Source organism: Pelodiscus sinensis, chromosome 27 (assembly GCF_049634645.1).
Source record: "Pelodiscus sinensis isolate JC-2024 chromosome 27, ASM4963464v1, whole genome shotgun sequence".
Classification (NCBI taxonomy): domain Eukaryota; kingdom Metazoa; phylum Chordata; order Testudines; family Trionychidae; genus Pelodiscus; species Pelodiscus sinensis.
In genome coordinates, this window is record NC_134737.1 from 14,397,793 (window position 1) to 14,413,833 (window position 16,041).

Genomic DNA, 16,041 nt, shown 5'->3' on the forward strand with positions numbered 1-16,041 from the left:
CCTGGCTCACGCTGGGTCCCCCGCACTGCGCCTCTGCTTTTTAAATGTATTAAGAGCCAGCAGACTCAATACATTTAAAAAGCAGAGTCAGGGACTGGGTGTCAACTGGGAATCAGCTGATTCCTGGCTCGCACCCGGTCCCTGCTACTCCCCTGCTCCCGCAGAGACAGTGCTGGGGGGGAACCAGCTTTTAAGCTGGCTCCCCCCAGCACCAGCTCCTGCTCTCCTCCTCCCACTGATCTGATCGAGGCAGCGGGGGGGAGAGGGAGTGACTAGTCAAAGGACTAGTTGACTATCTGATAGGCTTTTGCTTATCGGATAGTCGACTGGTCGCTTCCATCCCTACCTGGAACCTTGGACCTGCCTTGAACGACGGCTCAGCATGCCTGGAAATTGCGGGACCCTGGGTCAGTCCCACGGCTTCTCCCTTTGTTTCTGTGAAAAGCTGCAGTCATGGGTTTCCCCCGATGAGATGCCTCCGCTCCGTATGTGCAGGAATCGATGCTTGTTGCACAACAAAGCTTTCCCCGGCAGCGTGAGTGGGAAGGGTCCTTTGGGAGAAGTACAGGGAGGGACCCTTCTGATTAAAGGCAAATAAAAATGAGACCCAATGTTCCTATTTCCCCGCTGATCTCCTCTAATTTTTTCCATCCGGGTGCGGGATAAATTTTGTTGTGAGCACCAAGGCATGTGCATATGTGCACCGCCAATGGAAGCATATGCTGCCAGCTGTGGGTGCTTTGCCAATCCGCTGGGCAGCACCTGACTCTCTCCTGGGTGGGTGCCCTAGCACTCAGCGTCCAGGGAACACTGCTGATCTCCAACCTAGGGGCAAAGCAAGAGCATTTCACAACTCTGCCGGGGCTGTGTGGGGTTTTTACCTGCTTTTACCCACATGCTTTGACTAGTTCTGGAGTTTCTTGAAAGGCTCTGTCCTCTTTCCAGGCCCACAGGTGTCTGGTGCATTAGAAGGCGGCAGTGTTCCCTACCCGTGAGACTGCTGGGCACCGAGCCAGTCTCCTGGCATATGACAGAGCAGCCAGATGGCTGATACAATAGCAGCTGATCAGACAGACAGAAGGGAGCCCCCTCACCAGCAGAAGGGAGAGCAGTGGCATAGGAGTTCACTGGCACCATACCCTTGCACACGGCTGCTCACTTTGGGCTCGTGCTCTGCTGGCCGTGTGGCACCAAACAGCTGTCCACAGAGCAGAATCTGGGCTGCTCCTTTTTTGCTACTTTAAGGAGAAAGCCCAGTTCACCCTTGCCTTTCCAGGCCCCAAGTGCTAACCCAGCACAAGCTTAGCTGCTCCTCTGGGGTAATGCTGCATCGAAAGGCGCTCTCTGGTTTTATTTCATCCGTTCTCCCCTGTCCCAGGAAGTGAGCAGAGCTGCTCAAAAACCAGAATTTCCAGTGGCAGGAAATTCTGAGATTTCAAAATTTCATTTAGCCCCAAAGAGGGACCAAAAGCCCAAATCTTCTTGGCTGCGTCTAGACTGGCATGATTTTGCGCAAATACTTTTAACGGAAACGTTTTTCTGTTAAAAGTATTTGCGCAACAGAGCGTCTAGACTGGCACGGATGCTTTTGCACAAAAGACATCTTTTGCGCAAAAGCATCCGTGCCAGTCTAGACGCTCTCTTGCGCAAGAAAGCTCCGATGGCCATTTTAGTCATCGGGCTTTCTTGCACAAGAAATTAACTTGCCTGTCTACACTGGTCCTCTTGTGCAAGAATACTTGCACAAGAGGGCTTATTCCTGAGTGGGAGCATCAGAGTATGTGCGCAAGAAGCACTGATTTCATACATTAAAACGTCAGTGTTCTTGTGCAAATTCTCACGGCCAGTGTAGACAGGCGGCAAGTTTTTGCGCAAATTTGCCATAAAAATATCGATGAAACGGATACGTTCCTGAAAAATGTTTCCCTGCAAGGGACTTGGCGTTTTCCCCTGGCTATCGGTGTGAATTCTGGGTACACAGCTATAACAATGGGCCATAGCAGGTGGTAACGCCGAGTAGGCAACATGTTAATATCAGAGCTGCAGGAACTTGTAATGTTTTCCATGTGAACATGTCCTGTAGTTTAACAACCTTGGTGCATGTAGCTGAGGTGTTGGCCTGGCGAATCCCCGCCGTTTTGGTTCAATGTAAAATGGACTGGCTGTGCTAAAACGGTTAGTGATGTGCCCTCTGAGGGAGGGATAACTCAGTGGTTTGAGCATTGGCTTGCTAAACCCAGGGTTGTGAGTTCAATCCTTGCAGAGGGCATTTGGGGTAAAAATTTGTCAGGGATGGTACTTGATCCTTCTGTGACGGCAGGGGACTGCACTCAATGACCTTTCAAGGTCCCTTCCAGTTCTAGGCGATAGCCAATCTCCATTAATTTTTTAAAAAAATTTAAAGAACCCCACCTTTCTGGGACCAGCTCCCTTGCTGCCACTTCAGCTCTGTCATGTTCTGATCCCGCTGAAGTCACTAAGTGGGGTGGGTTTTCCATCCGGGAGGTCTGAGCTGGATTCGTTCCAACAGTGCTTAGCGTGCTGGTAGGGTATTAGAACCAGGAAGCGAAGCAGAACAATTCTGAGGGATGGTCAAGGCGGGATGAGGCGCCAGGCTGCCCAGAGGGCGGAAGAGCCAACTAGTCATATGCCAAAGTAATATGTAAGAATAATTCCCATTGTCTGCGAAGGTGCAAAGATCATGCACAAAATGTGTCATTAAACATTCAATAATGGACCCTTGCGTCTCCGAGGCATGACTCACTTGTGCGCATGGGGGGTTTTAAGAACATGTATAAATTGCTAATTGAATGCATTAATTATTGTTTTATTCCCAAAGCCTCCTTTGTGGCCTTTGGCAATTTTAGCCAGACGTCGTTACATGAATTTAGAAGGACAGTACATTAAGTGCCTCAAGTAAAAGGAACAGAGCTCTCTGCCTCCCTCCTAGGCTGTGTCCAGACTCGAGGGTTTTTTCGAAAAGTAGCCTTTTTTCGAAAAAACTTCACCTGCATCTAGACTACAGCCGCGTTCTTTCGAAATTAAATCAAAAGAATGCGGCTTTTCTTTCGACGACGGAAAACCTCATTTCACGAGGAAGAACGCCTTTTTTCGAAAGTGCTCGTTCGAAAAAAGGCATTCTTGAATGCAAACAGGGCTTTTTCGAAAGAGAGCATCCAGACAGCCTGGGTGCTCTCTTTCGAAAAAGCGGCTTGCTTTTTCGAAAATACTACTTGCCATCTAGACGCTCTTTTTCGAAAGAGGCTTTTTCAAAAGTATCTTTCGAAAAAGCCTCTTTCGAAAGAGGCTTGCAGTCTAGACGTAGCCCTAGAGATTAAGCTTCTTGTTTAATAGCAGATAACCCAGGATTTTTGCCTTGCCACATGTAACAATGGTGTGAACAGCAGGAGACTGGTGCTCCAGATGGGGCTCACTAGCCATAGGAAAAGGAAGTCCAGTTTCAAACCAAGACTATGAGGCTTGGCTAAGCTTGGTGTGTAAAAGTTGTACCCATCACACACGTTCTGTGTGTCATTGTCTCCAGAGAGTATTTTAGTGCAGCGCTAGGGCATCCCCTGCTTCTGATGAGCAACCACTTCAACTGACCACTGTGGAAAATAGGGGAAAGCCACCACTTTCTGGGCACGTGAGGCCAAAGAAAGAAGTCCAAGAAGTATGTTTGGCTTTCCTGAATGTGGGAACAATGACTGGACTCAAGAGAAGTGGCCAGATGTTGGAATGAAGGACAGTGCACATTGCCTGTATGCAAGAAGACAAAAATGGAAGGGATTAAAATCCTTGAACATCTGGGAAGGTGACAAGAGAATGGATCAGGATTCAGAAGCAAAGCAGAATGGATGAGGAAGAGTCAAAGCAGAAATATTACAGGAAAAGGCCGTGGACATGCAAAGGAAAGTGACCGTCTGATGAAAGTAGGAATAGCATTGGACAGAGAACAAATAAACATACTGCAGGCTGGCTGCATGACCGAGGGGAAGAAGAAATCCCACACAGCGCTGGGGGACCGATTGCTAAGTGAAGGACCACAAGTTGAGGACTTGATTATTGGAGCTGATCCCAGCGGACACGTTCAGACCACAGTGATGGCTACAATTGTCATGGAGAATGAGACTCCAGAACCAGAAATAAAGCCGAGGCATTTTTTAGGGTGAGCCAGAGCCCATGGCCTGAGAACTTAATTATGTACAAGAGTGATGCCAACGGCTCCCAGACTGGCTCGTTGCTGACAGGAGGAAGAGATCTAAAAAACCCAAGAAATTGTAACGTGCTCCCAGGAGAGCAGATCATGGAGTGTAGATTGCGTGCAATGGACTTCTGGGTGGAAAGGCTGGATGGCAAAAGACGGGTTGTGGAACAAAGGATAAAGTGGTGGAGGAAAGTGAGTCTGAAACATAAGGATGAGGCTCTATGGAGATTGGCCAACGATCAAACCAATCAAACCAGTAGCAGGGATGCTGGGAGGAGAACATCCAAGCATATTGCAGAAAGTGAACAGTTTGTCTATGGGCAAATGACAGGCGATGGTCCAGCATGTGCAGGAAAGGAGGAGGAGGAGGAAAGGTTTCAGTCATGGCAGAAAGTAAGAATGGTGGAAAGTTGTGGGGAATAAAAAGCTGGCAAAGAAAATGAAGAGAACAGTGGACATGGAAGCTCAGAGTCAGGCATTCCAAGCCCCATCTAGGGGTGTGTCTAAACTACATGGCTCCATCGATGGAGTCATGTAGATTAGGCTGATTATTTTAATCACGGCTTCATTTAAATTTAAATGGCTGCCGTGCTGAGCCGACAAACAGCTGATCAGCTGTTTGTCGGCTCAGCACGCTAGTCTGGACGCTCCCGTGCCGACCTGAAAGCCTTTTATCGACCTCCCTGTTATGCCTCGTAGGATGAGGTTTACCGGGGAGGTCGATAAAGGGCTTTCATGTCGGCAGGGGACTGTCCAGACTAGCCTGCTGAGCCGACAAACAGCTGATCAGCAGAGCGGGGCAGCCATTTAAATTTAAATGAAGCTGCGATTATTTAAATCGTGGCTTCATTTCCCTTTGCCGAACAAACAAATCTACATGGCTCTGTCGACAGAGCCATGTAGTTTAGACGTACCCTAAGAGTCTATTGACAAAGGAAGGGGGAAGGAATCTATACAGTAGCCACAATTAGGCAACTAAGCACAGGATTTGGGAGTAGTGAAGTGTCAGTTGTGAAAATACTTTGATGAGAAACTGTCCAGCGGAGAGAAGATGAAGAAGCTGTTGAGGGAAGGATGCACAAGCAGCAGCCTCACCAGACCTGTCCCCACAGAAGAAGTCCAAGAAGTATGTTTGGCTTTCCTGAATGTGGGAACAATGACTGGACTCAAGAGAAGTGGCCAGATGTTGGAATGAAGGACAGTACACTACCTGGCAGCTGGGCACCTGCTTCCCAGCACAGTAGTACAGACACCTGCTAGCACTGCCAGAGCTGGCATGCTGAAATAATTGCATAGCTGGAGCAGCACTGGTGCTGGCTCAGGCTAGGCACCCAGGCACGTAGTGACCTGGAACATCTGGGTCCGTACTCGGGCGATGAGCCCAACTGCTGCCCAAGCTGATCCAGCAGCAGTGCTACGTTAGCACATCGGCTTGAGCGGAGCTAGCATGTGTGTCTCTATCCACGCTGGGTGGCCCGATTCCAGCCTCAGACAATAGCCTCAGATAATGCTAGAGATGAAATATGGAGAAAAAACTTCAAGAGGCGCTGGCGTATCAAGCAGTTCAGGGTTATGCCAGGAAGGTCAGTGATGAAGGCAGTGGTTGTAGCCTGAACCTGTAGGAGAGAGACAGGCAGAGATGGAAGGAATTGCATATATTGCCTGTGGTTTTAGAGAAGGCTCGTGACAGAATTTCTGGAGAATTATGGTGGTGCCTGTAGCCACGCAAACTCCCGGAGACATACAGCCAGATCATCATGGATGTGTCTGAGGGTAGCACAACAGGAGAGAGAAGCAGCTACACCTACCGGGAGTCATTCAGTGGCTCTAAATCAAAGATCCTTTCCTGTTTGTGACTGTAGTGGACACCTTGACTGAGGAGATGAGGGGTTCCATGGAGTGTGCTTCTCACCAGGGCATTAGGTTGTGCCACGAAGATAAATACAAACTGATGATAACCTTTACCACGGACCTAAAAACAACTTCAACCTAAAACATTTGACTGAAAACGATTTTTCATTTCACTCATTTTGTGATTTATTGGCTACTTTTTACCCACTTAAAACAGTAAACCAATCAAGCAACAGTTAGAAACGAAACATCATGTCCCCGTGAAAAGTCAAAACGTTTTCTTTGAACAGCGTCCGAACACATGATTTTCATTCTGTTGGCGTTTTTTCTTTCTTTTTAATTTGGTCAGAAGCTAGTCACAAAATTCAGCTAGAATTCACAAATACTTTCATGTTGGGGCCACTTTACTATTCGGCCAAAACATTTGCCCCATCCTGATCTCAAGCTATTTGGAAGAATCTGGGGGTTCCTGCCCTCAACCGAAGCCTCCAGATGCCACCCTCATACAAATGCTAATGACAAGATGGAATCCTGTTGCTCCCCCCATGATGTGCAGAGATGGCAGCGGGTGGGGTAATTCTTGCCGGCGCTGATTTTGTCATTTCATATTTAGGCTGCTCCGGTCTCAGGGGCCAAGCCAGGACCCTTTCTTCTGGCTGCAGCCATTCCTGTTCCCAGTTGGGCAGCTCGCTTCTGCCTGGGTAGCAGGAGACAGTCACACGTTAAGCAGAGACTGGATTTTTATTTCTACGTGTACTGGGCTCCACATGCATCGGACCGGACTCCCATTGAAGTCACTAAGCTGCTTTGCCACCAGTCTCAAAGGGAGCACAGCAGGGTTTCTTTGTGGACTGCAGGATGTTTATGGGAACATGCGCTTTTTCCAAAGGCATTGCGTAACTCGCCTTCCTAGCACCTCTCGCTAAACAAACAGCAGCAGATCATCTGTCTAGACAGCTGGGCAGCAGCACCTCTACTAGCCGGCTTGCTGACATGCTCCGAGCTGCCGCGTGGCTTCCGTAGCAAAGCAGTGCAGCTCACTGCCAGGCTGCCTTTCATTCATAAATTATGAGGTGTGAGAGCTCTGGTTATGGCAGAAACCAAGCGCTCTCCAGAGTGAGAAATATCTGACACGCAGCGCTGGGGATCTGTGGATTACCACCCCAATACTGTGGGATCAGCCCCTTCAGCCATGGAGTTACGGTCTCCGTGTCCACGCCCAAGGGCCTGGATGCACCTTAGCAAAGTCCAAATAAACACCTAATGGGCTCTTACAAAAACAAGGCAACCTGCCCTGCTAGCACAGAGCTGGGCACTGTTCGAATAGTCCCACGCACTGAGGATAGGTCATTTATTCCAGCGCTCCCCCGGCTGACGTGTAAATGGAACTCCCAGTTTACATTTCCTGCCTTGGTTGGAGTTGGCCTGGCTAGGGCCATCTCGCCGTATGGAGCAGCTGTTAAATGCAAAGCGGTCAAGGCCTTTCGTACAGCAGCGTTCCCCGTCGGGAAAGGGCGGGGCCAGGGAAACTGAAGGCTTCGATTGTCAGGGGACCAGGACACAGGATGCCAGGCCCTGAGAGCAGAAGACCACTTGATGGGTTTACAAGACTAACGCACAAGGAGGAAATATTTTCCACCCCGCTCTGGGTGTTGTCCAGCCAGGCTCCAGCAACGTTTCAACGCCTGGGCAAACAGACTTTTTTCTTCCAGGGCTTCCTGAAACCAAGAAGGCCACAGACTCTAGCGGGAGCTGCTGAAGTCTGCCCATTATTTACCATACGCTTCATAAGCCCTTTAGCAAGGTAAACTCCTAAATACCTTTGTGAATCTGGCTCTATGGTCCCTGGGCCATTGCCTCTGCAAATGCCCTGGGCAGCCACCCCCTTCCCCAGGCTCCTGGCCATCGGCTGGAGGATCCCCACACACCCCGGTGCCCAGATCTAGTTCCAGAAGCTTGGCTGAAGAGTCTCCCCAAGCCCTGTGGGGCAAGAAATGGTGGCTCTGATGAGATGCTCCCACGCAGGGCCCCCTTCACTGAGATCATCCCATGGGATCCAAGCCAGGGCTACCCTGCCACAGCAGCCCTCCGTAGTGCTGTGCATTGTGGTGGAGCAAGGGTGTTGTGGTGCTTCCTCAGCTAAGGATTTGCAGCCATCCATGAGATTATTGGGGGCTAGGCGCTATTGATAGGTGAGCAGCGCTGGAGAAAAGCAGACCCTGGAGTAGAGCACAGGCACCTGATTCTTCCTCCTAGCGATTTACACCAGAGATAAACCTGGCTCTCCGGGTGCCAGCATAGAGACTACAGCTGCACTCTGCCCCCTACTCCTCCGCCGCTGCTCCAGCCAGCACAGGAGTCCTTTCTGCTCCGAGACGGCCCCAGAGTTGTGGTCCGGGTGCACCTGCAGGCCGGACTCTGAGCTTGTTCGCACCTGTGCACAGCCAAGCCCCAGCCAGGCAGCTCTTGGCGGAGACCAGAACTCGCTTTCATTCCAGTTGGCAAAACTCCGTAGGACTGCCTCCAAATGGTCAAACATGGGGAGTCAAGCCCCAAAACATCATGAGATTTTAAACTTTGTGATCTGGGTCTTTGCCTTTCAGTTTCCGAGTCATTGGGTTACTGTTATTAGGTTATTAAAGTGCATCACCATAGCTCACAGGAGTGGCTCAAGATCCCACCCTTCTTATGTGGTCAGCTTTTTGGGCACGGAGCCATCTTTTTGTTCGGTGTATAGCTCAGTGCATCCTGCTTCAGCACTAGGGCGCCTAGGTCAGAGCACCTTAGGTGCTCCAGAAATACGACAGCACGTGTCCTAGGTGCCGTACAAAGGCAGAACAAAAAGACAAACCCTGCTTCTCTGAGCAGACACTCTTGGGTCACATTTTCAGGCCTTGCTCTGCAACCCAGAAGGCTAAGATCATCCACTTCCTTTTAAAGGCAAGTTGAGATGCCTGTGTAATCATATAGGGTATGTCTACACTACCCCGCTAGTACGCCTGCGTTCCACGAGGCGTACAGATAGTTCGGAATGGCTTGCTAGTCCGAACTATCTAGCCCGTGCCGCGTGTAGCCGCGCGGCACGGGGTTCGAACAAGCCGGCATTTAAAAATGGCGCCAGCTGGCTTATGGAAATAAAGCCCGGGAAATTCAAATCCCGGGCTTCATTTGCACGTTCGGTATGCATACATTACCCCGCTAGTTCGCACTAGCGGGGTAGTGTAGACATACCCATAGATAGTAGCCCAGTGTCTGCCAGTCTGTAACGCTGAAATGCTGGCTGTTCCCTCTGGAGGGCGCTGTTGCTGAAATGCTGGCTGTTCCCTCTGGAGGGCGCTGTTGCTGAAATGCTGGCTGTTCCCTCTGGGCGGCGCTGTTGCTGAAATGCTGGCTGTTCCCTCTGGAGGGCGCTGTTGCTGAAATGCTGGCTGTTCCCTCTGGGGGGCGCTGTTGCTGAAATGCTGGCTGTTCCCTCTGGAGGGCGCTGTTGCTGAAAAGCTGGCTGTTCCCTCTGGAGGGCGCTGTTGCTGAAATGCTGGCTGTTCCCTCTGGAGGGCGCTGTTGCTGAAATGCTGGCTGTTCCCTCTGGGCGGCGCTGTTGCCTGAAATGCTGGCTGTTCCCTCTGGGCGGCGCTGTTGCCTTCCTGGTTGTTCCCTCTGGGCGGTGCTGTTGCCTGAGTCACGTCCTTCGCCACCCGCTGTGGCGCTCGGCTGACCTCTGCCCCACTCAGCCGGGCCGCCATGGGGGAGCAAGCAGCGCATTCGGCTGTTTGGGCCCCGTGCTCCCCATGCAGCACAGGGAGCGCGGTGCCTAAATGGCAGTTTGGGCTCCACGGTCCCCCGAGTGAGAGGCAGGACGGGGAGAAGAGAAAGAGAGAGACAGAGAGAGAGGCAGGAGGTGGAGGACAGCTGGGGGGGGGCAGTAGGAGGAGGAGAGAGAGAGAGAGAGACACGGAGCGAGAGATCGGAGGCTCAGGAGAGAAGACCGATGTGGAGGAGAGACCTGAAAATCTTATGACGGGCTAATTGGCTAGTCACGTAAGAATGGCCAGACTGGGTCAGACCAAAGGCCCACCTAGCCCAGTGTTTCTTAAGACCGAGGAACACCAAACAATTTTTTTTTTAATGCAGAACACAAAGGGTGTGTTTTGTTGAGAAAAAAAGTTGGGGAACAATTATTGAGCAAAAAAAAGGGGGGGGGAGTCGGGGGAAGTTGTTGAGCCAAAAAAAAAAGGGAGGGGGCTGCCTGTCCCTTTTTTTGAACTCTGTTCTCTACGACACACCTCCAGTGTGCCACAGAACACAATTTAAGAAACACTGATTTAGCCCATTAGCCTGTCTTCCGACAGTGGCCAATGCCAGACTCTGGGAGCTGACGTTCGAATGAACATATCAAATATTGTGAGACTTGTTTTAAAAACAGGGGAGGTCTGGCTTCCCTGCCAACCCAACAGCTTTCTCCAGAGACGGGAACACAAAGGGCAAGCAAGACCGCAACGTCCCCTTGAATCCTGCAGGTGGGTCTCACAAATCCAGGCAGTGGGAGAGAGTTCAAAGAGCCATAAGAATGATGAAAGAGCTGGAGAACCTGCCTTCGAGTGAGAGCCGCGTGGATCTCCGTCCAGAGAGAAGGTCGAGGGTGACTTAGTCAAGGTCTCAGTGCCTATGCGGGGAGCAAATATTTAATAACAGGCTCTTTGGTCTAACAGGCAAAGGTCTAACGATGTCCAATGGTTGGACGCTGAAGCTAGGTGTAATCTTTATCAGTGATGGCAGTCAATCATTGGAGCAACTCACCAAGGGGCGTGGTGTGGTTCTCCCACATGGGCCATGGCTAACTCAAGATGGGATGTTTTTCTAGAAGTTCTGCTCCAATTCAAACAGGAATGAATACAGGGAAGTTCTCTTGCCTGCCTTATGCAGGTCAGAGTGGATGATCACAGTGGTCTCTTCTGGTCGTGTACTAACGTCCCAACACCAGCCTGGCACTGACCTTGTGTCCCTGCCGTCTAGTGTTCTGAGTTCACTTTCCCTTTTCTTGTCTAGATGATCTGGACATGGACGATTTTCAGCTGGAGTTTGAGGAGTCAAAGCTGCACACCACCATCCAGTGCACACCCAGCCCCGGTGAGCAGCAAGCCGAGGGAAGACCCCTCCTCTAACGCACAGAAATAAGACTCGAGGTCTTTTTAAGGCAGCTGACTCCCACACCCTTCCTACATCCCGCTGCATACATACATGGACCAGAATCCAGGCTGACTGCTGGTGTCAGCGGTGGGATTCCTTTTTCCCAGGCTGAAGCCATGGAGCTAGTGTCCTCCCAAGTGGAGAGGGATGAGTCAGGGTAGCCCCACTCTTCTACACAGCTCCACCCATCTCCAGCCTGTCCCTGTGCCAGGTTCCATGCCTAGGACGCCTAACTGACCCTGCAGAAGAGAGGACTGGATTGGTCCCATCACACACTAGCATAGGAAGCAGCAGCCCAAACCCTTTCCCCCCACCCTGTACCACACAAAGCAGCCAGAGGATCACATGTTCACCCAAGGCTCACACATATGTGAGTTGCTTTGCAGAAGCTTGTCCTGAACTTCAGGGGGGAAATTCCTTCCTGGTCTCAAATATGGCAGTTAGATCAGGGCTGGGCAAAAAACCGGCCTGCCAGGCCACTGGATCCAGCCTGCACACCACCTTGCCGGGACCCTCAGGCACTCAGCTGCCGCAGTTTAAAGCAGCTTTCTGCTCTGCAGGTAGGAGGAGGCTGTGTGTGAGCTCCCCCAGCCCAATCCTTAGCTCCTATTGGCTGCAAACAACCAGCCAATAGGAACTGATCCCAGCTCCAATTGGCTGAGAGATCGGCCTGGGAGATGGGGGCAGCACAAGCCTCCTCCCCCTCCCAGAGCTGAGAGCCATGTGGAGGGAACAGCCTGTAGTTTCAAGGGGTGCAGGGCTGGAGCAGGCAGGGAGTCCAGCCAGCCTTGGGCGGGGAGGGGGGGGAGCTGTAGGGCTACTGGCCAGGAGACACTTAAGTAAGCGTTTCCCAGCCAGAGCCTGCCTCTGACAGCCCTGCCCCTCCTGCACCCCAACTCCCTTCCCCAGCTTACCATCCAAACCCTCTGCACCCTCTTGCCCCAGGTCACAACTCCCTCCCAGACCCTCTACCTCCTCCTACCCCCCTTCCCCAAGCCACAACCCTCTCCTGCACCCAACACCCTCCCAGACCTTGCATCCCATTCCCCTGCCCCAGGTCACCACCCAAACCCTCTGCAGGCTACACTCCCAGGTCACAATTCCCTCCCAAAATGTTCACCTCCTAGAGTCCCTCCCCCAGGCCAGAATCCTCTCTTGCACCCATACTCCCTCCCTGGCCCTACACCCCAATCCCCTGACCCAGGTCACAACCCCCTCCTCCACCCAACCTCCATCCTAGACCCCACGCCCCCTCTATAGAAAACTGCGGCCCCTGACCACTTTCCAAAATCTTGGAGTAGCCCCCCACCAAACTGTATTGCCCACCCCTGAGTTAGATCCTGCCCATGTGGGCAAGACCCACCAGCCAGACACCGGGGAAAGAACTCGCAGTAGTCATTCAGAACGTGCACCTCCTCCAGCCAATGGAGATAGTTGCCATTAGCATACACAGATCAGCTCCGTGCCATAACCATGTCAGGTCAGAGTGAAGGGCTGACGTTTAAGTCACACCTCCTGGGACTATACACCTGGATGCCAGCACAGCCCTCTCTCCTTCTGCACGCCCTGTCCTGCTCAGGAACATCTGCCTCCTACTTACCCACATCGTGATCTTATCTGCTGGGCAGCACTGGACCTCCCTAGGCAGCTGGAGGGAGAGGACATGGGGGCAGAGCTAAGGGGAAGCACAGAGATCCTGGAACAACTCCGGGGATAAGAGGTGCTCTCAGATGTGCATTTGTTTTGATCTGCATCTGCATGGTAGCTCTGCCATATCAGTGATGCTCTAAGCAGGACCAATAATTTTGGGACTCGTGTTCTTACAGGTCCCTTTAAGCCTTGCGATCAGTTGTTTGAGAGCTGGATCATCCGCCTGGGGGTGTGGGCCATCGCGCTGGTCTCCATACTCTGCAATGGGCTGGTCAGCCTGGCCGTCTTCGCCTCGCCCAGCTACCTCTCGCCAGTCAAGTTTGTCATTGGCTCCATAGCTGGGGCCAATACCTTGACGGGCATCTACTGCAGCATGCTGGCCTTCGTCGATGCCCTGACCTACGGCCAGTTCGCCAAATACGGGGCCAGGTGGGAGTCAGGCGCCGGCTGCAGGGTGACCGGTTTCCTGTCCGTCTTCGCCTCGGAGGCGGCCATCTTCCTGCTGATGGTGGCTGCTGTGCAGTGCAGTGCTTCAGTCTCCTGCTTCCGGCTGCACGGGAAGCCGCCTTCCTGCGGCAGCGTGAAAGCCGCCACGCTGGGCTGTCTGGCACTGTCTGCCGCGGCCGCGGCCCTGCCGCTCTTCTCCATTGGGGAGTACGGCGCGTCCCCTCTCTGCCTCCCATCCCCCATCCCCGATGGGAAATCCTCCACCCTGGGCTTCACGGTGGCCCTGCTGATGGTGAACACCCTCTGCTTCCTGATCATCACAAGCACCTACATCCGGCTCTACTGCAGCCTGCTGAAAGGGGAGTTTGACCCCATCTGGGACTGCGCCATGATCAAACATGTGGCCTGGCTGATCTTCACCAACTGCCTCCTCTACTGCCCCGTGGCTTTCCTCACCCTCTCCTCCATGCTCAGCCTCTTCCTCATCACCCCAGAGGTCATCAAGTCGGTCCTGCTGGTGGTGCTGCCCTTACCGGCTTGCTTGAACCCCCTGCTTTACCTGGTCTTCAATCCCCACTTCCGCGAAGACCTGCGCCTGCTGCGGCAGAGGGGCCAGGCCAAAGGCAGCTGCCCCCGGGCGTGTGTCTCGGATGTCATGGAAAAGACCTCGTACGACTCCACCCAGGCTCTGGTGACCTTCTCCGACGCCGATCATGTAGCCGAGGTGCCTGATGCCTTGCATGGGCCCCCCAGCCTGGGTGCCTACCGTTTCCCCTCCGTGCGGCTCCTCCCCTGCCCGCAGAGGCTGAGTGCAAGACGGCAAGAGAGCAGCTACTCTGCCTGTCACCCCTGCCTGACCAACAAAGAGTGTGTGAGCGCCTCCGAAAGCAGGGATCCAGCCCGCAGCGGCTGCTCCTCCCCGCCCACGTCATCCTTCACCTCGCACTTGTAAACCTTGAGTGGCCCCCAGGCAGGTCTGCGTCCGGCATCAATGTCCTGCCCTACTGCACTGTAACCCGGGGCAACACGCACAGCAACGCCTGGCCAGTGCAGCCTGAGCCACCATCCCAAGGGCTCAGGGCTCTGAGGGCAGCACGGAAGCGCCCCACTGTAGACAAGAAACGCGTCCCACTCACAGGAAAGGGAGCCCAGCGGAAAACACCAGTGAGCAGGAGGGACCTGCAGCTAACCGAGCCAAAAATGCTTCCAGCCTGCGGAGATGGGCCCCCGCCTCCGGGAGCGCCTCACGGCCTCTGTGGTGGAATGGGCAACCTTGCCAAGCCTGCTGCCGTCTAACCGCCCAGCTTAGCGCTAGCAGGACACTGGACAGACAGCCTTTGACGAATGCCACCGTGCCCTGGGTTGCCCTTCCCACTCACACAGCGGCAAGACCCAGGGAGGTGATAACGGGAACGTTTTTAAAGGCCGCCTGGCATTTGCCTTTCTCCGGGGCCGAGTGGAGGAGCCAACCACCTTCCCACAGCATCTCACAGCCCTTTGACCCCTTCCCGCTGGGCTGAATCACGAATGGGGCCATCTGATCCCCCAGCAGGCCGCATCAGCGGGCAAGTGGCTGACCCGTCCCGGCACAGCGAAGCCCGACTCCTTTAAAGGGCTGTGACAGCTTTGTGATTGCTTGCACGAGTGTCCAGCACCTCCAGCTACCGCTCATTTAGGTCCCTTAAATACACATTTGAGGCTGTGAGCCTCTGGGGTAACCTGGAGAAACCCTTTCAGATCCATTTTTTCCTGATTCCTTCTTATGCCATTTCCAGGACTGCTTGCCATTTGTTCTCCTGAATCAGTGTTACCATTATCATCAGCCACCATGTCCTGCTGGAGGTTTTCGTCTGTCTCACGCACAGTCTGATTGTAAAGGACACCGGATTATATCATTCTTGCCATTTAGCCTTAACATTAATTTTACCCCCCGATATCAAATATAAATTACAGATACATCCATCTAGCACATGCCTGGACTAGAAGAAACTCTGAATTGGATGGAATGCCTTTTATACACCATGTATATGTTATTGTATGTATATATGATGCTATATAGAATATCCAGCATGTGTGCGTGTGTATATTATGTGTATATTTATATAAATATATAACCAGTTTCCCACCCCTGCTGACCATGCCTTTGAATTCCTACACCCTCTTTTTGTATATGAACTGTAAAGCATCTTGTATGCAAGAGGCTATAGAAAAATAAATTGTAATTTTAAAATAAGTTGTAATTGCTGCAGTTTGCCCATAGAATGGGGTGAAAAAATATGACTGGCTAGTGATGTCTCATTAACTTTAGCATCTCAGCAAACAAGCTTTGGGGTATAGAGAAGGTAAAACAGACACCATCTGAGACAGAACCCTTTGGACTTTAGAATTCTGCAAGGAGGTGGCACACCAGGGCTGTGTCTACACTGGGCCACTTATTCCGGAAAATCAGCCGCTTTTCCGGAATAAGCTGCGAGCTGTCTACACTGGCCCTTGAATTTCCGGAAAAGCAACGATGCTCTACTGTACAAAATCAGCCGCTATTCCGGAAAAACTATTCTGCTCCCGCTCGGGCATAAGTCCTTATTCCAGAACACTGTTCCGGAAAAGGGCCAGTGTAGACAGCCCAGTAGTCTTTTCCGGAAAAAAGCCCCGATCGCGAAAATGGCGATCGGGGCTCTTTTCCGGAAAAGCGCGTCTAC

General features: G+C 52.2%; 1 protein-coding gene across 7 annotated transcripts in view; it reads left to right on the forward strand.

Annotated features, from left to right (window-relative positions):
• Window positions 1-15,575, forward strand: part of LGR6 (leucine rich repeat containing G protein-coupled receptor 6) — a 163,270-nt gene extending 147,695 nt beyond the window's left edge. For all 7 annotated transcript variants that reach the window (XM_075910202.1, XM_075910201.1, XM_075910204.1 and 4 more), the window contains 2 exons: window positions 11,105-11,185; window positions 13,072-15,575. In XM_075910202.1, the coding sequence (XP_075766317.1) occupies window positions 11,105-11,185; window positions 13,072-14,294 (1,304 nt within the window). In that variant the 3' untranslated portion in view covers window positions 14,295-15,575. The remainder of the gene's footprint in view (window positions 1-11,104; window positions 11,186-13,071) is intronic.
• The last annotated feature ends 466 nt before the right edge of the window (window positions 15,576-16,041 follow it).